Raw genomic sequence first — 21,646 nt, 5'->3', positions numbered from 1 at the left:
CTCCCATCCCTTAAACTCAGAATAGCTCAATCCAATGCTATTTGATTGCTTTTTTCTTTTTTGCCTACACAGCTTAACATAAAAGTTGAAAAGCAAGAAAGGCAGATGGGAGCATTTTACTGAAGAGAGGAGTTTTAGTAATTATAGTGTGGTAAACATGTATTGTATTTATGGTTTAGGCCATCATGTTAAACGTCAGGTATGTGCTGATAATTCCTAAACATGACTCACCAGCCCAGATCATCATTTTGGGATCCAAATCCATAAGCCCAAATGCTAATTGACCTCTCCCCACAAATGTCTCACTGGGATCTTAAACTCAATCTGCCAGAATTGAACCCATTTTCCTCCAAATTAAGTGTTTCTCAAATGGGGGCAATTTTGCTCCCTTCCCCCAGAGGACATCTGGCAATGTCTAGAAACATTTTTGATTGTGGAAGAGTGTGTGTGTGTGAGTGGGGGGGGGGGTACTACTGTCATCTGGTGGGTAGAGACCAGGGATGCTGCTAAGCACTCTACAATGCATAGGACAGCTCCCCACAATAAATAATTATACAGCCCCGAAATGTGATAGTGCCCAGGTTGCAAAACCGTGCCCTAAATCCACTCTTCCTCTTTTGATGAGGAATACCTTAACCCAATACTTCTCATTTTTCCTTTATCATCATCACTCAATTGGTAACAAAGCCCTTTCACCTTCTTATGTCTCAAACCTGAATCCTCTTCTACATTTGCAAGACCTCCGCTTGGTTCATGCCCCATCGCCACTCACCTGGACTGTTAGAGTATTCTTACTGCTCTTTAATTCATTGATTGCAATCCTGATTGAGTAATCTTTGTAATATACAAATCTCTTCTCGTCAGCTTCTTCCTCCCCATTGTTTTTCAAACTCAACATAACACACAAGGCTCTCATGACCAGAGCCCTATCCTCCTCTGCAAGCCTCCAGCCTCATCTCTGACCATTCTCCTTTTGTTTTCTAATTACAGCCACACCAGATTTCTTGTAGTTTCCTGAATACATCTTGCCTCTTGTATGCCTGTGCTTTGCACACCATTACCCTTCTGCCCAGAAAACCCCTCCTCCATGTAGACAACCTGGATTTCCTTTCCGTTGGAAGACTTACCCTCTCTCTCTCTGCCCATGCTTCTAGACTAAGTTCCCTCTTTTCCTAAATGTGCAGGCTAACGTCTGTTTGAACACCCCCCAGGACCTCTCACTGGTATTTTCCACCCTACTCTGTGATCCAAGTGGTTGACCTCTGTGGACTGCGTGAACAGGACTGGTTCCTCTTGGGCTTCTGTGCGGTTTGGCCAATAGAAGTTACCAGCAGATCAGAAAGTGGGGTCTTTTTCCCACCTGTTCCCTCTTTGCTGGGCTGCAGGTGGCAGTGGCTGCCTTCCTCCATTTAAGCCACAGCTCCTTTCTGGTAGCCCTCTGCTACAGCTCCAGTTCTTACTGGGTTCCATTAATTCCACCCTTGTCCTGTCCCTTCAAGCTTAGAAGTGGCAGCAGTTTCCTACTATTGCAAGCCCTGGGGTGCTTTATCATAACCAGGCGCTCCTTTCTAAATAGTCCCTTCATTAAATTTTCTTCATTCACCCCTTTTGGGTGTGGCCTCTATTTCTTGCTGGTATCCTATCCTATATGCTCCTGTAATACCCAGTAATTGAACTGTAATTGTCTTTTTATATTATCCATCTTCCCTTTTAGACTGCGAGCTCTTAGTTGGCAAAGACTATTTCATTTTTGCAGTATCTGGTGCTAATTCTTGTAGGAAGAAAGGAAAAAATAAGAAATATATAATTAAAGTGCATCTAATTTCTCACTTTTTTACACATGCCCTCAGGTTATGATAATTAAGATCTCCACATTCACTTGACATGTGCAGAAGCATTTCTCATGGGTCTTTTATTCCATTGCAAAAGCCTCTATCCTAACAGGCTGGCAAACATGATAGAATTTTAGTTGAGGTACCTACCTGGAGCATGGAGAGAAACTTCCAGGAGGAGTATGGGTAGGAAGACAAATCAAAATAGCATGTTTTCCTTCGCTGCTGACTGATAACCAGTCTGAGGGTGGGGTGGGGGACTAGTTTAGGACAGGTCTTTGTGCACAAGGGCAACACTGCTCTGCTAGTGATTTGGGCAATCACTTGGAAAAGCCTGACTGTACCTCAGTTTCCCCATCTGTAAGGAGGTTAGACTACATGATCTCTAATGGCCCTTAAGCATGGTGGACATGTGGAGATTTTGCCTACTTAATAGCTAGTCCTCCCCCTTTCTGGTAAAAAGACCCCTTTTGTGGAATGATTGTACTCCTTGCTTCAAGGGTAGGTGTGGCCTAGGCCTGGATAATCAGAACATTAGACAATGTGATGGTTTAGGGGGAGGCACATGGCCCCAGCCTGGCCAAGGAGAGTATCCTGTATCTCTTAGCCATGCTGGCAGGTTCAGGAATGGGCACAGGACCTAGATGGTCCAATGAGTGAGACTCAGTTCTGGGACATTTTACTGTGATGGAAGAAATCTCTATTTCTGCTAGCATTGCTGAAGCAGACAGAATATAATTCATAAAACTGCTGGCAACCATCTTACCACTTATCAGAGGAGAACTTGCTCAATAATACAGCCAGAAATGAAGAAAACAGAGCTGAGGATATAGGGAACAAAACTGTGGATCCTGAGGACACCTTAAATCCCTAGAAAGCTGTAGCTGAAACCAGTTACTTCTGGACTTCTTAATAACAAGAGCCAATAAATTCCATTCTCCATCCATTCATTCACTGGTTTTGCTCAAGGTAGCTTTCTACCAGTGACAACCAAAGGAGACCAGACCAATACAGAAACGCTAGTGTTCCTTTACATTTTAATTATAATAAGAGAGTGTATGATTCTTTTTATATGAAATGCCCAGAATGGGCAGATTCATAGAGACAGAGAGTAGATTAGTGGTTGCTAGAGGATGGGAGGAGTGGGGAATGGGGAGAAACTGCTAATGAGGACAGGGTTTCTTTGTGGGGTGACAAAAATATTCTGTGGTGACGGCTCCATAACTGGATATACTAAACACCACTGAATTTGCATATTTTTAAACGGTGGATGTTATGGTATGTGAACTGCATCTCAATAAGAAAATCATAAAAGTAATTTAATTATAATCATTCTGCAGTGAGTCAATGGAAGCACTTGAACCCCCCTTTACCATGAAGCAAGCACCTCAAATTGGACAATGCTTTATTTCAGGGAAATACAAAAGGCAGTGAAATACAAGGGAAAGGAATGCTACTATACCTAGCATAACAGAGGAAAGGGGTACTTAGTTTTGCTTTCCAACTACGAACACGAACAGGAATCTCATTATTTAAGGTAAGACACCATAGGCACAAAACTAAAGCTCACTGGGGACTGGTCTCTCTCTCGCTCTAGAAATTGTGACACAACCAGTGGCAAATATCCCTTCAGCATCCATCACAACAGTAAGTTCTTTTATTTACCGGATGACCAGGAGTCATACACCAGTTTGGCTGCAACCATGTCTTCCACCGCCATGCCTGGAATAGACAAGAAATTTGGTTCACCTGTTGTCAGAACTAGGTTTCCCTGAAACAACCCAGGTCCCATGAAAGAAAGTTTCCTGACATACTGTCTGTGATTTTAACCTCCTTTAGGATAAAAGCAAGTGGTACCCAGAGGTGAGCTCACAGTTAGATGATCTGGGAAAGGCAGGGCGAGGCAGGGAACATGATACTGAGCAAAGAAATGCCCACCAACCTAATTTTAGGTTTCCTCCAAGGTCTAATTCAGGGGTCAGCACACTTTCTGTAAAGGGCCAGACGGTACATACTTTAGACTTTGCAGACCAGACAGTCTCTCTCACGGTTACTGAATTCTGCTGTTGTAGCATAAAGGTAGCCACGGGCAATACATAAACAAATGAGTGTGGCCATGTTCCATTAAAACTTTATTTAGGGATGCTGAAATCTGAATTTCATATAATTTTCACGCATCATGAAATCTTCTTTTGATTTTTTTCCCCAACCATTTAAAAATGTAGAAACATTCCTAGCTCAAGGGCTGTACAATAATAGGTAGCAGGCTAAATTTGGCCCACAGGCTGTAGTTTGCTGGCCCCCTGCGTCCTTTAGCATCCTCTTTTTATCTTATAGTTTTGGATACACACTTTAACCTCTGATGGGCATATGTTTTTAAAAGGCAGGAACTGTATCTTATTAATTCTTTTAGCTACCACTCTAGCCTGTACATAATAGGTGTTCTATATGCCTCTGTAAGGTGTTAGCTTGTGTCAATAAGACCAATCCCCAAAAGTGAGAAAACAAAAATTTCTCAGAAAGAGCAGATTTCTGTGCGGCTTTGTCTCCTTAAGGGGGCTGGCCAAACTCAAATTCGGCTCCCTGCTATGAACTCTGAGACAGACACACCTGGATCAGTGTGATGTCCTCGAAATACACTGTGGATAAAGTTTATACTGCCTTTGCCTGTCTTCCTGTGCAGGGGGGAGCCAGTAAGGCATGGACTCTGACCAACTGGTACGGTTGCTGGTGTCTGGAGCACGTTCAAGGTCATGGCAGCTCCCTGACTTGCCAAGCATTAAATCTTTGGTTGCTTGATCATGAAGAAGTTTGGAAGGTCTTGCGAGAGGGGCAGAGGACACTCTTGCGGGGCTCGGGGCAGCAGTTCTCTACAAACCAGTCTGGCATTATCAGCTGAATATCAGCTCAGTTCCCATCTGTACTTCTCTTTCCTTAAAGGTGGTGGAGTTGGAAAGCAGGGCTGAGAGGCACACCAGGCATTGGAAGTCCATCCTCTGTTGGGATTACACCCATACCAAGTCAGGTTGCAACGTGGCTCCCGGGGAAGCCCTTCCCCACGTGAGCAGGTGGGAAGGTAGGAAGGAAACAGAGAGATCTGGCTATCTGTGTCTTTCTCAGGTTGGATGTCCCTGCCATTTTCCTTAAGTTCTCTGTCTTTTAACATCTTTATCCCCTGTCCTGCATCTCTGAAGGTGTTTTCTGAGTTTCATTTAGATCTAAGTCAAAATGATTCACTGTTGACACTTACGCTATGTGCAAACTGATTTACATGTACCTGACACTTAATCCTCACAGCAACTCAAGGTAACAGGGGGTGAAGAAACAAGAGGGGAAGAGTTTGGTGGCTGAACCATTGCACTAAGACATGTAAGTGATTGGTCTGAATAATAGATTTCACAATGGCTCAGCTACAGAGCCTGGTGATTCTCTTCTCTTTGCACCGCTGGGTCAACCTGCCTTGTGCTCGGTCCGATCTGTGCCCAGGGCACAACAGCTCTTACCCAGAGACTTGAACACCGTGGTCTTCTCACACAGGGCTGGCTTCACACCCTTCACCACTTCTCCCAGCTCAGCGAAGATGTCTGCCTGGGAAACAAACACGCCCAGTTTCAGACCACGAGGCTGAAGTCTGCTGGGGGCCGACTTCCGATATCCACCCATGCTGTCCCCTGAACTGGATAAGGGATGAACTTGATAGGAAGACCATTTGTACACTGGATTACATCAGGGAGGCTGCTTCCCCCAGAAATCGTTTTTGGGTAGCACTGGCCCTCGTGAGGCCATGGACACAGAGTTCCAAGCTTGTGGCTAGGGGAATTTCCTGCCCAGTCACTGTGATAGTGAGGAAACAGGCATGTTCTTATCTGAACGTTCATTTTGGCAGCCCCCTTCTTGCTTCTAAGTCCTGATTAACAAGGGAAGGGGTCTAAAAAGGCCAGAAGGTGGCCAGCCATGGTCTTAGGATGCTGGCTACCCTGGGAAAGCTTCCAGGCTACATCAGGCTCCCAACTCCCAATCCCACCACCTTATTTCTCCAATAGAAAATTCCATCAAGCTTCTCTCTCCAGGAAAGGGGACAGGAAAACACATGTCACCACCTTAACGGTCACATTATTCTGGAAGGGGATGAAAACACAGCTGGTTTCCAAATAAACAGGTGGGGGTAACAGGTCTGGAACAGGCCTAATTGAAGGGGAAGTTCACAAAATCTGCGCTCGGGGTGGGGCCAGCCGGGGCAGCTGCCAGGAGAGGAGGCTCACCCCAGACAACAGGACGTCCCCGGACTCCTTCACAGCAGCCTCCCGGGAGTCCACGTACAGCACAGCTTGCTTCATGAGCTCATCGTCCAGTTCTCTCCAGTCTGGTCTGCTGGCTCCGACAGCTGGAAGACAGCCAAGCAGACCCTAAGTGTAGGAACAGACCCCAGAAATACTGAAAGTGACAAAGCATGAACGCGGTGGAGGCAGGGTGGGGAAAAGGGGGTGAGGGAGGACAGGTGGAAACATTCAGATACGCTACAGCTCCTTATTTCCCCAGGCCAAGCTGCTCTGAATCTACAAGATGAATACTTACTACTAATGCCTACATCCTACCTCACTACCAAAAGCTTTTAAGACATCAGCACTCATCTGTTGGGTACCTACTATTTTGGGGTGTTTTACACATACCATTTATCATCCTTACAAGTACACTTCAACTGTCTGATTCCCATTTAACAGGTGTAGGTATTGAGGCTCAGGGAACTGCTGGTACTTGCCACAGTTACGTATCTACTAAATGAACCCCGGTCTGAGAGCGCGCCACACCCTTCAGGCGTCTCTCATTCTTCAGGAGCAAGGACTTCCTTACAAAAACCTGGAAGCAGAGATGTCACTTGGAGCTTATTTACATTGTACACTCCTCTCCCTTCTGTTTGCCCTCACCCCCAACCACTTCTCTCTTAACGCACAACAAAAGCGAAGTGTCAGGGTCGTGAAGAAGCTTCAATATAAAGAAAACTAGCTCCATTCTGGCCCTGAGCTTTCTTATCCTTTGTGCTGAATCGACCCGGATGTTAACAAGGAACCGAGGGCATCGTGCCCCTGCACGCTGAGACCCAGGATAATAAAGAGGCTGCAACCAAGTGGCCACAGGGACCAAGAAGGTAATGAAAATGAGCAAAGCGGGTCTGAGGGAGTGGATTGGGGATGGTGGAGGCTGGGGCACCCCTTCTAGAGGGGATGGTCATTAGTCGGCTCCAGTTAATTGGTTATATGTGAGCATGCAGGTCCAGAGTTACTGGCTTGTTTCCAGATACGTGCTTCCTCATCTTCTTCTGTTTTTAAAAAGAGAAGCAGCACATCTACTTATATGTGATATTTCTTGGCTTCTAAAACACTTTTTTTCTTTTTTTTTGTATGATCCAAACAAAACACATCTGCTGGCTGGATTGAGCCCATGGCCGGCCAGGCTTTGGAAACAGCTATAAAGCCTTATACAAATATAAGGCAGCATTTATATGCCTTCTTGCACTGCTGTCCAGCTTTTCTTTACTTGCTCTCCCTCCTGCTGTTCTCCTCAGCCTCATTTCCTAAGAGAGTGGCTAAAAATGTCCATCTTGAAGGCTGTTTGTGTGAGGAGTTTTATAGAACAAAAGCACTAGCTAATGAAGCTCGTAAATAAATCATCAGCTGGTGGGAAAAATCTCAGCTTCTCAGGCCACCTCTTCTCACTGTACTGCCCCCCAGACAGCTGCTGTTTATGAGCAGGGTGAGTTCTCAGAGGGTTGTGTTAGGTCACTCAGGAAGATGGAGGGGGGGCCGGGGCAAAGGGAGGGGCCGGCTCAGCCACGGCTCGTCTTGCTTTCAGTGGGGCTGGCATGGTGAGGGTCAGAAGACAGACTGCTGGTGGGGGCAGAGGGGGTACAGGAAGGGCAGGATGTGGGAAGCGAGGGAGAGGTTGGGATTGGGCTGCCTCTCAGCCAAACAGTAAAATAAGTAAAATCTGTTGGTGGTATTTTCCCTGTCTGCTGTGCTTGTAACACAGTTTTCTTAAGTGTATTTGCTGCCACCATGAAAGCATAAATCTGTTTTGTTCCTTGGCCAGGGAAAGGGAACAGATGCCTTATCTCAAAATCAAGTTGGCCCTTCCCAGTGAGAGATACAAAGCATGAGGACGTTTGACATGAAGGAGATTCCCTGTTGCTGGCCTTGCAGATGGAGGGTTCACGTCACACAAGGGATGTGGGTGGCCTCTGGTGGCTGAGAGCAGCCCTAAGAAATGGGAACCTCAGTCCTACAACCATAAGGAACTAAATCCTGACACAACCATGTGAGCCTGGAAGAGGACCTGGAACTCCAGAGGAAAGTGCAGCCCAGACAACATCTTGATTTCATTCTTGTGAGTCTTTGAGCAGAGGACCCAGCTAAGCCCAGACTGCTGAAACGATGAGATAATAAATGTGTTTTGGTTTAAGCTGGGGAAGGAAAAAAAAAAAAAACAAAAAAAAAACAAAGACCAAGAAACCCAAGCCAGTCTTGCTGAAGATCCAGCTCTGTTCCTGGGCATGCATTGCACTAAAGGACTGGTTTCTCTTTATTTCCCAAGTTCTTCCAGAAATGGTCTTACTATCCTTTTAAAGCCAGCCCTAGCCCACTCTTACCTACCAACCAAGCCGCCTTTTACCTACCCTCCTTGAGCCCACATCATAACCCCAGTCCCAAACAGGCTGGGATCTCCAATTTCACTTGGCCCATTCCACAAATATGCTACATTCGCTTCCACCTCAGGGCCTTTGCACTTGCTGTTCCCTCTGCCTCACATGCTTTTCCTTCAGCTCTTGGGATGGCTGGTAAGTCCTCATCCTTCAGGTCACAGCTCAAAAATCACCTTTTCAAGAGGGCTTCTCAATTAGCCCTATTGAGAGTTAACTACCTCTACCTCCGCCTTCTTCCTCAGACAGGCTCCATCACATCCTGATGTTTTGTTTCTTTCACTGGACTTTTCGCTAGGATGCTCTAGTTTGTTTATTTATCTGTTTATCTGTTTGCTGTCTTTCTTCCCTCACCAGAATGTAAGCATCATGGAAGCAGTGACCAACCTTAAGTTCACGGAATATAGGGATTGTATAAACATTAGTGAATAAATGTATAATAATGAAACTTGGCTCTTGACTGCCCATCTGCAGATGTATGCAGAGCTCTTGGCTTCTGATGTCACACCATGTGCTCGTCACTGAAATAAAGGGCACCAATAATATGTTTAAACCTTGTAGCCTTTGTCTACTCTGCTCACTGGAATCCAAGCCATCTCATCAAGAGACAATATAGTCCTATTTAAGAGCTCAGGCTCTGAAGGTGGATTGCTTTGGTTCAAATCTCAGCTCTACCACTAAGAACCTCTGACTTTGGGCAAGTTACTTCATCTTTCCATGCCTCAGTTTACTCACCTATCAAATGGGAGACATGGTAACAATGGCTCCTACATCATAAGGTTGTTATAAAGATTAAATGAGAGAACAAATATAAAGAATTTAGAACAGCAGGAACAGAAGGAAAAGCATGCGAGCTGAAGGAAAAGCAGGCAATAGTAAGTATCTGATACAGGACTAGCTCTTAGCCATAACCCCCTGGGCCATCTGAAGCTCTTCAGAGCCCCCAGGCACTTTTATTTTTAGAATCTCCCCCTTATCCTATCACACCTTATTTAAAAAAAGCATCCACATATCACATGGAATGTTGTTTTTGCTATAATTTTTTTGGAAAAGGTTTTATAATTCCAAGTTTTGTTAAGAACAAACAACTCTTTGGCTCTTATGATTTAAATTTTGTCACATTTAAGCACTGAGTTGTAGCTGACCATTTGGCATAAGGTTACTTTCTATAGATCCTTAACTAAATAATCATTAATTTCAGGCTTGCAATTTTTTTTAGTATTTTGGAGCCTCACATGTTTCTGCAGGCCGTTGAAAGCTTGGGTTTTCTGTGCAATGGGTAAAACGGCTCTGCAGATGCAGGAAGGGGTCTGACCACCACCTGCCATGGCTGGAGGAGCCACTCTGCTTACCATTGATGTGAGCCCCTGGCTTCACCCATTCACCAAACAAAATGGGCTCTGTTGCCATGGTGACCGTGATGATCACATCTGCACCAGTCACAGCCTCCTGGACTGATGAACAGACCCGTACCTCTCCCGGCACTGTGTTCGCAAACTTCTCTGCATTTTCCTTGGTGCGGTTCCATATCCTCACCTTCATTGGGGTTAAGAAGAGACATTGGTGTTATCTTTTTTTTAGCTGTTTACATTACACCAGGCCCAAGGTTACCAAGGAACCACTCTGGGGTAGGGGCTATGGTTATCTAAATTATTCCCTAGGGGGAACAGGCATTTGATAAAAGGGATAACATTACTCTGGGCAGACATCTGGCCAGCTATTTGAAAACAGGTGTTCTCTACCACCTTCCTTTATAAAGAAGGTTGGAAAATTTTCAGTTCTAGCCTGGGATGCACAGCTCAGTAGCTTAATAGCTACTATGTAGCTTAGCGATAAGGAGGGCAGGTTCTGGAGCCAGGCAAGCTTGGAACAATCCTTGCTGTGTCACTTACGGCCCTGAAATAACTTAATGTCACTTGGGCTCAGTTTTCATGCTTATGAAATGTTGACAAATAATCCAGGGACAGCCTTAGCACTTAGCACAGCTCCTCACAAAGAGCAGGTGCTCAACAGATGTTAATGACCTAAAATGCCTACTCGGCGCCTTCCCCAGATGCCCTCGCATATGAAAATCTCAACCACAAGCAAACTATAAAAGCCACCGTGACTCTCCTGGTTTCTCTGTAGTGACTAACATGGGACTGGATAAAGTCAGTATCAAACTCACAGTCTGAGACCGAAAGGATTATTTATGGTAGTGTTTGGCCTGGAATAACTTCATAACTTTAAAGCATATGTAGGGAATTAAAGATCGGAGGGGGTTTGAAGAGTAAATGGTGCAGCAGATAAAAAGTCAACAGCAGTAGCTCAGTGAGAATCCTGGAAGGAGCTGTGGGGACCTGGGGTTATCACAGGCCTCACCAGGAGCTGGTGGTCCTGCTGGCCTGTTAACAGGTTTCTACGTTAGGGTGGGTTTGTCAGCCTTCTAACAACCGATAATAAGGCTTAAAGAATCTCTTGTAACAAAATATATAACCAATATAGAAGTAAATTTTATGTCTAAGTAAGTTCATTAGTTGAGGTGAAAACACTATAATGTGCCCAGCCATAAGGGAATGGCTAGCCACAGCACCCTCCTTGATGGAAAATTATGCAATTATTGTGAAAAACTTTTAGAATTTGGCAATGTGATGTCTGACCATTCAATGAAAATAAGGATATACAATTGTGCATCTATAACATGATTAAAACCATACTCGAAAAAGCTGATGAGAGGAGACTGAAAAATGTTAACTGCTTGTCTTTGAAAACAGATGAAAGCATATTTTTCTTTTGTTTTCTTCCTTCTAGTCTATATTTCCCAAAGCAGATGTGTTTTTTTTTTTTAATCATAAAAGTACTTTAAATCCTCCCCACTGCACACACACACAAGAAATAAAATGAAAGGTGTGTCAAACATTCCCAGTAGGAAGGGCGAGCCTCCACTGGGGAGAGGTGGACCAGTATTGGACTGCAGAAGGAGGATGCTGTTGCCCTCCTGCTCTCTTGGTCCCAGCCCCAGTTCCTGGATCCATAACCCTGAATAAAGACTCCTGGGTTCTCCAAAGAGAAGCAGAGAGAGGGGTAAAGGACAATAGAATGAATATAATGAATATATTCAATCCTTTAAGGAACGAAGCAGAATGTCTGTTTCCTCAGGCATCCCTTGTGAACTGAGAAACTGGAAAGAGGTGATTCAGGCCTTCCTGCCAACTCAGCTGCTGGGGAAGCCATGAATGGTCTAGACTGGACTCTTGAAAAACCCACGTGGCATAAGAAGGAAGATGGACAAGGTCACCAGCCACTCTGTGGACTTACCTCCTTAAAGGAGAACTGCTCCATGAAGACCTCATAATGGCTATAGGCCTGGACCCCAGCCCCAATGATGCACAAGACTTCACTGCTGGGGGGTTTCAAAAACTGTTTGAGAAAGATGAGGTAGAAAAGGTCAAGGGAGACACTAGCAGTCCAGTCAATTGAAAGGTGAAAATAAATACAGTTTGAGTATCAGGTGACTCCTGCTCTATCTTCAGCAACCTCAAGAGCTTGTGGGCAATCAGGGAGCTGTCAGTTTGGTTTGACTTTCCACTCTGCAGAGTGGGGAGGCAAGGAAGGAACCTTTATTGAGCCCCTACTATACGCCAAGGCTCCATGATCTTATTTATTCCACACAATGACCCTATGAGTCAGATACTCCTATTGTTATCCTCCTTCATGGATGAGGAAACTGAGGTTCAGAGAGGTTGAGCAACCTGCTCAGGGTCCTCCAACCATTTAATGGCACAAAACCATATGTGTCCTATTCCAGAGTCCACATTCTTTCTCCTGACCCCATTTCAGGCATATGTTGAGCAACACCTTCTCAGAGCCCTAAGAGCTTAATGGAATCCCAAAGCCCTTGCTCTCCAGGGTTCTCAGCTGTATTTGCTGAGTCCACTCTCTGTTGATCCTTTAAGTCAGGTATTCTCCTGAGGGAATACTGAGTATCTGCATTTGGGAACAGGGTTCTATAATAAACTCATATTGAGTATCACTACTCCAGGGACAGCTTTCTGCACTCCCTGATAGAATGGACCACTTTATAGCACTTATTTGTTTACAGATTCATTTTCTTGTGCTGGTCTGTAAGCTTTGTGAGGATGGTCCTATTTGCACAGATTTGGTACATCCGTACTATGACCAACAACGAGAACAGGGTTTCTCAACCTGCACTACTGTTATTTGGGCTGGATAATTCTTTATTGGGGTGAGCTGTTCTGTGTATTGTATGATGTTGAGGGGCACGCCTGGACTCAGCCTGCTAGATGCCTGCAGCACCTCTCTGCCATTCCCAGTTGTTACACTACAAATGGTTCCAGATGCTGCCAAATATCCCCAGGGAACAGGGTGGAGGAAAAGGGGACAAAATCTTCCCAGTTGAGAACCACTGGTGTAGAGAAGGGACATTACTTGCCCCTTAGACCACGTGTATTAAACAAGATCCTCTTCCACCTTTTCTCTATTTCATTTGGTAAAATTTGAGCTCCTTGGGTCTGCTCTTTCTTACAATGCTAATTATTGAAATTGTAGAGTCTAACTAAAGTGAAAGTTTTGTTAATGATTAATAACCAGCAAAAAGGAAACTCAGAAGTATTAGGAGATCTCCAACTTCCCTGTGGCTGCAGAGTCAGAGAGAGCATTCTGTACCATAAAACATAGTTCAAAGAATCTACTGTGATAAAGTTTCAAAATGAGTACATCCACAACACTAGCAATCTTATCCTCTTGTCCAATAAGGAAAATTAGGTGATTTTTCTTTAGTTGTTGATTTATTTTCTTGTTTTCTGTAATATGAATCTATCCTTGGAAGTACAATTTAAAGAGAGGTCTTAGGCACTTGGGTTTTAAAAATTGTCACTGCGTCCTATAAAAGTAACCCCCAACCCCCAAAACAAAATCTGTAATTCTGATTGGTTGTCTTATTTGATAATTTGTTGTCTTGGCAATAATGTAATGATAAACATCTTTATGATTTATTAGATCATAATAGGATTTTGATAAGGAACAAAGGACACTTCATTCCGTTCTCATGGTATGCAATTTAAAATGGGTACATGAATCCCTAGGTTTCTCACTGAAACCGAGTTTGAAAACCTGAGCTTTCATTTGCATGTGCCAAGGCCTTGCGCAGTCGGGCCCTCCCATCTCTCCAGCCACCTCTGCTGCACTTCCTGTCTTCCAGCCACAAGGGCCTCCAACCACAGGGCCTTTGCACAGGTGCTCTCCTCTGCCTGGAATGCTTTCCCCTCTGCCCCTCACAAGTAACTCCTAAAATCCTTCAAATCTCAGCTCAAATATCTCGCTTCAGGAGAATCCTTCCCTAACGCCACAGACTAGATCTAGATGCACCCCCATTCCCTGTTTTACACTCTCATAGCACTTTACACCTTTCATTCAATGTACTTGGCAGATTTGTAATTTTATGTTTATTCGTGTGATCTTTGGATTGATTCCATGCCCTGCGCTAAACACAGGGAACCCAAATATTTGTTCAATGAAGGCATGCCAGGGATAAACCATGATATATGCCTTGAGAAAGTATGTCAGTGACCTCAGCTAAGTTATATGAAACAAACACAAAGAAGTTACAGTGTCAGTCAGACCTATAAAAATTATAGTATACAGACTTTCCTATACTTGTCTTCTTCCTCTCAAAAGGCCCAAATGAAAAGAAGTAGCATAAAAGAAAGCATTCTACCTCCAACAAGGCAAAAGTAGAAACAGACTCTTTGTTCCTTATCGAAATAGCATATGTGGACCCCTGGGAATGAAGTTTTGAAGTTTCGGTCTAAACTTTGAAGGGTCAACCTAAAGTTCCTGGACTCTTCTGGAAGGGTAGATTTCTTTTTTCTTTTAAATCACTGCAACAAAGCACAGTGTTTCTAAGAGTGGGATTTAGAACTTGCCAAACCTGGCAGATGATCAGAATCATCCAGGGACTATTAAAAAACTAGTTTCCCGGGCTCCACCCTCAGAGATTTTGATTCCGTATTCCTGGGATTCTGAATTTTTAAAAACTTCCTCAGGGGATGCTGCTGTAAAGCTCAGGTTGGAAATGATTGATCTGGGACAAGAGACCCAGTAGCCTCTGAAAATCCCACCACTTCCTGGTCATGTGACTTCAGGATAATCCAATCTCCATTTTCTTCTGTGAAAAGTGAGGCTGATAAAGCCTGCTCTGGCTTCCTCCACTGCTCAAAGAGAAATGGACATAAAGGATTGGAAATTATTTTGAAAAAGACCAAAACCCTTTATAAATGTAAGGATGTGTTATTAGAGTCATTCCATTCCTAAGTTACCAGCAAATATATCTCAAAGAGTCTCTTGATTATTTCCACCTGAGTTCTGTCTGGATATAATTAAAAACCAGTTCCCCGAGGTGGGTCATGCACTCCCTTCATATACAATTACCAGATTAAGCCTCACATTCTTTCCTCCCCATCATGTACTTAGAAAACCTTAATGTAGGATCTCAACACCTGGTCTTTGCTGCTCCAAGACCCCGCATGGATCAACTCATTTCCTTACTGCTTAGGCCTCCTAAACCAGTGTTTTCCAGACCTTGTTCTTCTCCATTTAATGTGAAAATTCCAGAGTCCAATCATTCTCACAGACACCCACCCAATTTTCTAAGCCTTTTCTTCTTAACTCTTACATCCCCAAATACTTTTTTTTCTTGTGGCATTCCCTGACACTGCTTAGCAACCTCATCATCCCCATAACTTGCTATTCTTTCTGCCTGGAGTGCCCCTCCTTCACATTTTTGCATGGTTCATTCGTTCACCTTTTTCATTCTTTACTCAAATGTCACTGTAATGGTAATTTCATGGGTCAAGTCGGCTAGACTATGGCAGCCAGTTGTTTGGTCAACCACTGGCCTGCTGGTTATTGTGAGGGTATTTCGAGATGGGATTTGCATCTACAATCAGACAACTGCATCTTCGATGAACAAAGAAGACTGCCTGCAGCAACCTGGGGAGTCTCCTCATCCAACCAGTTGGAGGTCTTAAAAGCCAGAACTGAGGATTTTGGATTTGCCAGGTCCTTCGGTTGCATAAGTCAGTTCCTTATAATAAACCTTTACATATATATATATTATATATATATGTATATTTTCTGTTTCTATGGAGAAACATGATTAATACAGACACCTTCTCAATGAAATCTTTCCTGGATAATTTAAAATTTCACTGCCTCCTCTATACTCTCAATTCTGCTTTATTTTCATCCTAACATATTCTACATTTTAACTTTTGATTTTGTTTATTGTCTAACTCCCTGTGTGTGCCACTCTGTTTCATTCACTGCTGTATCTCCAACATTTAGAACAGTGCCGGACATGCGGGAGGAGCTCGGTCAATTCTGGCTGAATGAGCAGACAGATCTGGCTTGGCTCTGTCTGGGCTCACCCTTCTGCCACTTGTCCAGCCAGCACTGGCTCTGGCCTGTGAGCCAACCACACTGATTTACTAGGATCGTTGTGGTACAGGGGCAAGAAAGCAGTCCTGGAAACTGGAAAGGTCGTTTCAAATTTTTGCTCTGCCATTTACTAGCTGTATGACACTGAGCAACTCATATAACCTCTATGAGCTGAAATCCCTACATCTGACAAATGACGATAATCATATTAAGTTTGCCAGGTTGATGTAAAGATTAAGAATAATGAATGTTAAGTATCTGGAACCTGGTTGTGTTCAATGAGTGGTTGCTAAGAATTTCCTGAATCACTGTCCCCACCTGATATCCCATATTTGGTGTATGGAGTACCAGCTATGTCCAAAGTAAGACCAACATGGGTTTGTCACTTCTCCCTTGGTCTCTCAACCCCACCCACCAACTTGCCTTAAGAACACATACCTTGGTGGCAATGGCAGATACTGCAGCTGTTCTCTTTGCAGTTATGACATTTCCATCCATGACCTTGGAGAGAAGGAGAGGCAGTGAGCAACGGGAACCCCTATCCACTATTTAAGCCAAGAGAAGCATCTCTAAAAGAGTAGTCCTAGAAAGTTTTATAGTGTCCTACACCGAACACAGGCTTGGTGTCGGATCTGATTTCTCTACCTTTGAGATACACAACTTTCAACAAACATCTTAATCTTTAATCACTGGTTTCCTCAACTGTAAAAATAAAGAAAATGACAACCATTCAGAGGGTTATTGTGAGGATTAAACGTATTGACATATGTGAAACCAACATGGCAAGCTCTCAAAGAATTGTCCATTTTCTTTTCTTGCCCAAGGTTTCTTGAATCAGGAAATTAAAAAGAAACTTCAGGGATAAGATTAAGTCATTTGACTTCTGTGCAAGGGTCATAAAACTACCTCAGTGGTTCAATCCTGCTTCACAAGTTGGGTGCTTGTGAGTAGGGATGAGACCCAAACATCCTTGCTTTTAAAAGCTCTGCAGCTGATTCTGAAGCATAGTGTGGATTGAGAATTATGGCCCAGATAATAATAACAATCAAGCTTCGTACTGTTCTCTGTTTATAAGTTATTCATCTCAGTTGACCCTCACCAGGTAGGAGTCATTATTCTCATTTTACAGGTGAGAAAATAAATCACTTTGCTTCTGGGCAGACTCAGCAAGGATCTAAAGCCCTGTTGCCTAGTTTCGAACTCTGAGCTGGCCCGACTTTCCTGGGCTCCACTGTTGGTAGGATGCTATCTCCATCACATGAATATGGGTTAGGAAGACCCAGACACTTCCCAGGGGAAGTAACGAAAAGCTAGATTTCTTGGGGAGCCAGAAATTCAGGGGCAAAAGAAGCAGAGGGGAGATACAAGTGTAATTAAGGAGACTGTCCCTGATGACATCTCAACTGCCTGGCCTCAGAGCCAGCTTGGAAGGTGCAGAGCACAGGAGTTAAAGGTACAACCTCCACAGTCAGCCAGACCTAGGATTGATTCTTGGGTCTTTCACTCACCAGCTGTGTGACCTCAGGCAGAGGCTCTACTAACTGGAGCCCCAGGGTCCTCAACAGGGACTGGGATGGGGGCAGTAATGTGTGTTAGTGCATGCACACTAATAAAAAGTATCACAGAGAAATGTTGTCATAATTAAATGAGATCAATATCCCCTGCCTGGCACATGCTAAGAGTTCAATAAGTAATAGTTAAAAAGGTAATAGAGCATAGTGCTAAGAAAGCACAGGCCCTGGAGTTAGACTGAGTGGGTCTACTCAGTAAATTGGATACAGTTGCTCTATGACCTAGTTTCCTTATCTTCACAACTGGGGTAATAATACTGCCTGCCTCAGAGAGTGGTTATAAGTATTAAGAGTGTTCATACATGGGAAGTGTCTGGAACACTGCCTCACATATTAATAAATGCTCAATAAATGTGAGCTATTGGTATTTTTAGATACTACTATTAGATGTTAAAGCAGGTCACTGTGGACCCTTCAGAAAAGACTCCTAGGGATTACAAAACACCTCCTTTCTGCCATGTTGTCAGGGGCTCACTAAATAAATGTCTCCTTGGCTACTGGGTTACTTCAAGCTGTATATCTGGGGTAAGGCTACATGAAGAGAACATACACAAGAATGAGATTATTGCTTCTACGTCACACGCGTTAAGCAGCAGTGGGCTCTGGTGCTGGGTAGGGCATCCTCAGGCAGTCCTAGAAGCAGATACACAGTCACAGATAACCCTCACTGTCACTCACAGAGGGGCACGTGCAATCACAATCAAAACTCCCCCTGCTCATGGAGAACTAACTTCTGAGCCAATCTCGGGTCCAGGGGCCCCCTCAACCCCAGCGCAGGGAGCTGCTCACCGCCAGCAGGGAGCCATTGCTGGGTTCAAAGAGCAGCACGGTGGCCTGGTGCGAGGGGCCGGTGGAGGCGGTGCTGTTACCCTCGTAGAAAGTGACGAGCTTGGTGGTCAGAGCGTCCTCGGCTGCGCTGTAGGCCGGCATGACCCCCAAGAAACTACGAGAAGAAAGAGAGAGGCAACAGCTTCAACCCCTCCCCACCAATCCCCAGGTGTTCTATCAAGTCCCCATACACCTTTTTTCTCTCCTCAGTCACCTGCCTTCTCCCTTCCCCGCCTTCCCCTGGCCTTCCCTTAGGCAGTACCCTCACCTGGCTCTGATGAGAAAAACAGGGTTAGAATTCCAGCTCTGCCACTTATGGGCTTTGCTGTGTAAGTCACTTAACCTCTCGAGTCTCAGTTTTCCCACCAGTAAAACAGTCCTATCGATAACTACCTACGAGGAGTGGGGGATGAATTAAACAAGGTGACGCTAAGTACCCACTTGGCACAGCGGGAAGCACATATTAAGCGGCAGCTGTTATTAGCGATGAGATGTTGGACGATCCTTTCCTTTTCTTTCCTCGCCGCCTCTTTTCGCTCTCCTCTTCTTCGTCCTTTCTGGTTCCTCCCGCCGAACCGCCCCCGACCTTACCCCACTCACCCCCTGTGCTCGGCCACCGGCACGACGGTGCGCACGGGCTGCCTGACGCCTCCGTCCGGGCCGCTGGAGAAGTTGGCCAGAGCCGCCTGCAGAGGCGGGATGAGAAGGCTGGAGCTGCGGAGGTGGCCCTGCACGTCGGCCGCGCTCAAGAACGCTGGCGCACGGTTCATCTTGGTCGTCCAGCCGCAAGCCCGGCAGCGCGCTCCGCAATCCCTCCGCGGCGCCCTATTTGAGGGCGCTCGCGGCGGGCGGTGCCGCCTTTTGGGTGGCTCCGAGCCCTCCCCTCCAGCCGGTCTCCACCCTCTCCGCCCACGGCGAAGCCCGCGGTTGGGGAGCTGGGTCTCTTGCAGTCACGGATTCTCCAAGATTGGAGTCGTTGCGGCCTCCTGGGTCCTGGAATACCTCGGTCCACTTTCTCAATTCCTGTAATTAGCTGTAGCCACATTCCTTAAAAGGCATATCACCTAATGATTTTGGAGCCCCGTTCCCTACTCCTTATTCCCACTCCCTCCCATGTCACTTCCTCCACCTTGTGCTGTCTCCGTGGGAAAGTGGGGAGAAGGCAGATGGGGGCAAACGATGGCAGGGCTCGCTTGTCTCTTAAATTATTGCTTTCTCCTTGGAGATCTTAGATGAAAGGAGAGAGAGGCTATTAAAAACCATATTCCTTTCAATTCTGCCCACATCTGGAGACTCTTATCCTAACCTCTTCTCCACCACCCCCATTCCGGGCTGGTGATTGCCTTAAGTGCACAATTTTCTTACAGACTAACCTAACTAACCATCACCTTTAAAAAGGGGGATATTCCCAGGCAAGGTGGAATGGCCTCCGGCACACAAAGAGTTAAAATGTATAAGATGATGATGTACGTCTTTTCTCCAAGGAGCTTACAGTTGAGATGGACGAAAAAGAAAATGCGCAAGGGAAGGCAACTAACAATGCGGGGCAGTAAACCCTAGCAGCCAAATCAGTGATAGGAAACTTAAAAGCTTTTGGTAATTCAGAGCAAAGAGAGCCTGGAGTGGCTAGGTAAGGGTTCCGTGAAGGAGCCCTTACCTAGGGATAAAGCAAGGTCTGAAATAAAAATGTTAGCAACAACAGTGAGAGCAGCAACAGATTATTGATCTTATTGCTGTACTAGGTTCTGCCCCATGTACTTTTTCTTCTTGCAATTTTATTAAGATATAGTCACATACCATACAATCATCCTGTGTACAATAAATTGTTCATCATATAGTTGTGCATTCATCACTACATTCAATTTTTGAACATTTTCACTACTCCAAAAAAATAAAAATAAAAGTAAAAAAGAACACCCCAAACAACCCATCTCCCCCACCCCCCTTTTATTCATTTAATTTTTTGTCCCCTTTTTTCTACTCATCTGCCCATATACTTGATAAAGAGATTGTGAGCCACAAGGTTTTCTACAATCACATGGTCACATCATGTAAGCTATATAAATATACACTTATCTTCAAGAAACAAGGCTACTGGGTTGCAGTTCAACAGTTTCAGGTATTTCCTTCTAGCTATTCTAATACCCTAAAAACTAAGAAGGGGTATCTATGTAATGCATAAGAATAACCTCCAGAATGACCTTCTTGACTCCATTTGAAATCTCTCAGTCCCTGAAACTTTACTTTGTTTCATTTCTCTTCCCCTTTTTGGTCAAGAAGGCTTTCTCAATCTCACCATGCCAGGTTCAGGCTCATCTCTGGGAGTCATGTCCCACATTGCCAGAGAGATTCACACCCCTGGGAGTCATGCCCCATATAGGGGGAATGCAGCGAGTCTACCTGCCACATTGGCTTAGAGAGAGAATGGCCACATCTGAGCAACAAAAAGGCCTCCTGGGGGTGACTCTTAGGCATAATTATAAGTAGGCTTAGCCCCTCCTTTGCAGTAACAGGCTTCAAAAGAGGAAGCCCCAAGATCAAGGGCACACCTACTAAATGAGTAGTTCCCAATGTTTGCCAGCATATCAGGAATTCTCCAAGTGGGTAAATTTAATATCTCCATATTTTCCCCAGTACTTCAAGGGAGATTTTCAAATACTTCTTTATCCTCTGCCCAAATTACTCTGGGATGTATTGTGTCTCACACACTTTTGGTGCATCGTATCATTTAATTGTACAACCTCTGAGGGAGGTAGATATAATTAGTCTGAGTGTCTATTTGAGGCTTCAAGACGTGGAGGGATTTGTCCAAGTTCACCCAGCAAGTCAGCAGAGGAGCTGGGATTTGTCTACTGGTAGTCAGACTGCAGAACTATGCTCCTAGCTGTTAAAATACAGAGGCAGAGAAGGAGGAAGGGGGCTTTTCAGGCAAGGTGAAGCTCAGGGCGAGACTGTGTGTGTGTGTGTGTGTGTGTGTGTGTGTGTGTGTGTGTGTGTGTGTGTTATCCAGTTCTTGGGAATAGTGAGCTACCAGGCAAGTTGGGCTGTTGAATGGCAGTAGGAAGAGATAAAGCTGGGAATACTTCTTGAAGTAGGATTTACTGAAAAGAAGGGTGAGCCTTTGGAAAGAAATCACATGCTTAAAGAGATGAAGCTTTCAGAAAGGTGGGTCTTGTGCCAATGTATAGAATGAAACAGATGAGCAAGATTGGAGTCTGGGAGATGGGTTAGGAGGCTTGAATGTTAAAGAAATGCTGCCCTGGGATTTTGGTTGGGAGTGACAG

The 21,646-nt window shown here is 44.7% G+C and overlaps 1 protein-coding gene across 1 annotated transcript; it reads right to left on the bottom strand.

Annotated features, from left to right (window-relative positions):
* Nucleotides 1-3,220: 3,220 nt before the first annotated feature.
* Nucleotides 3,221-19,204, bottom strand: CRYM (crystallin mu). Its single transcript, XM_037815350.1, has 8 exons — nt 18,963-19,204; nt 18,324-18,477; nt 16,402-16,464; nt 11,824-11,925; nt 9,879-10,062; nt 6,095-6,216; nt 5,336-5,420; nt 3,221-3,554 (listed from the first exon to the last, which is right to left on the bottom strand). The coding sequence occupies exons 1-8, from the start codon at nt 19,130-19,132 to the stop codon at nt 3,490-3,492; spliced, it is 945 nt and encodes a 314-aa protein (XP_037671278.1). The 5' UTR covers nt 19,133-19,204; the 3' UTR covers nt 3,221-3,489.
* Between the last annotated feature and the right edge of the window lie 2,442 nt (nt 19,205-21,646).

The sequence above is a fragment of the Choloepus didactylus genome, chromosome 21 (genome assembly GCF_015220235.1).
Source record: "Choloepus didactylus isolate mChoDid1 chromosome 21, mChoDid1.pri, whole genome shotgun sequence".
NCBI lineage: Eukaryota > Metazoa > Chordata > Mammalia > Pilosa > Megalonychidae > Choloepus > Choloepus didactylus.
The sequence above is the reverse complement of the archived record's forward strand: the minus strand, read 5'-3'. Positions and strand labels throughout refer to the sequence as shown.

Bases quoted from the DNA above. Each gene is read 5' to 3' on its own strand.
- CRYM (XM_037815350.1), bottom strand. From the start codon at position 19,132: ATGAACCGTGCGCCAGCGTTCTTGAGCGCGGCCGACGTGCAGGGCCAC. The intron at 10,063-11,823 runs GTAAGTCCACAG...ACCCCAATGAAG, and splicing joins AGCAGTTCTCCTTTAAGGAG to GTGAGGATATGGAACCGCAC. The intron at 3,555-5,335 runs GTAAGAGCTGTT...TGTCTATTCCAG, and splicing joins CACGGTGTTCAAGTCTCTGG to GCATGGCGGTGGAAGACATG.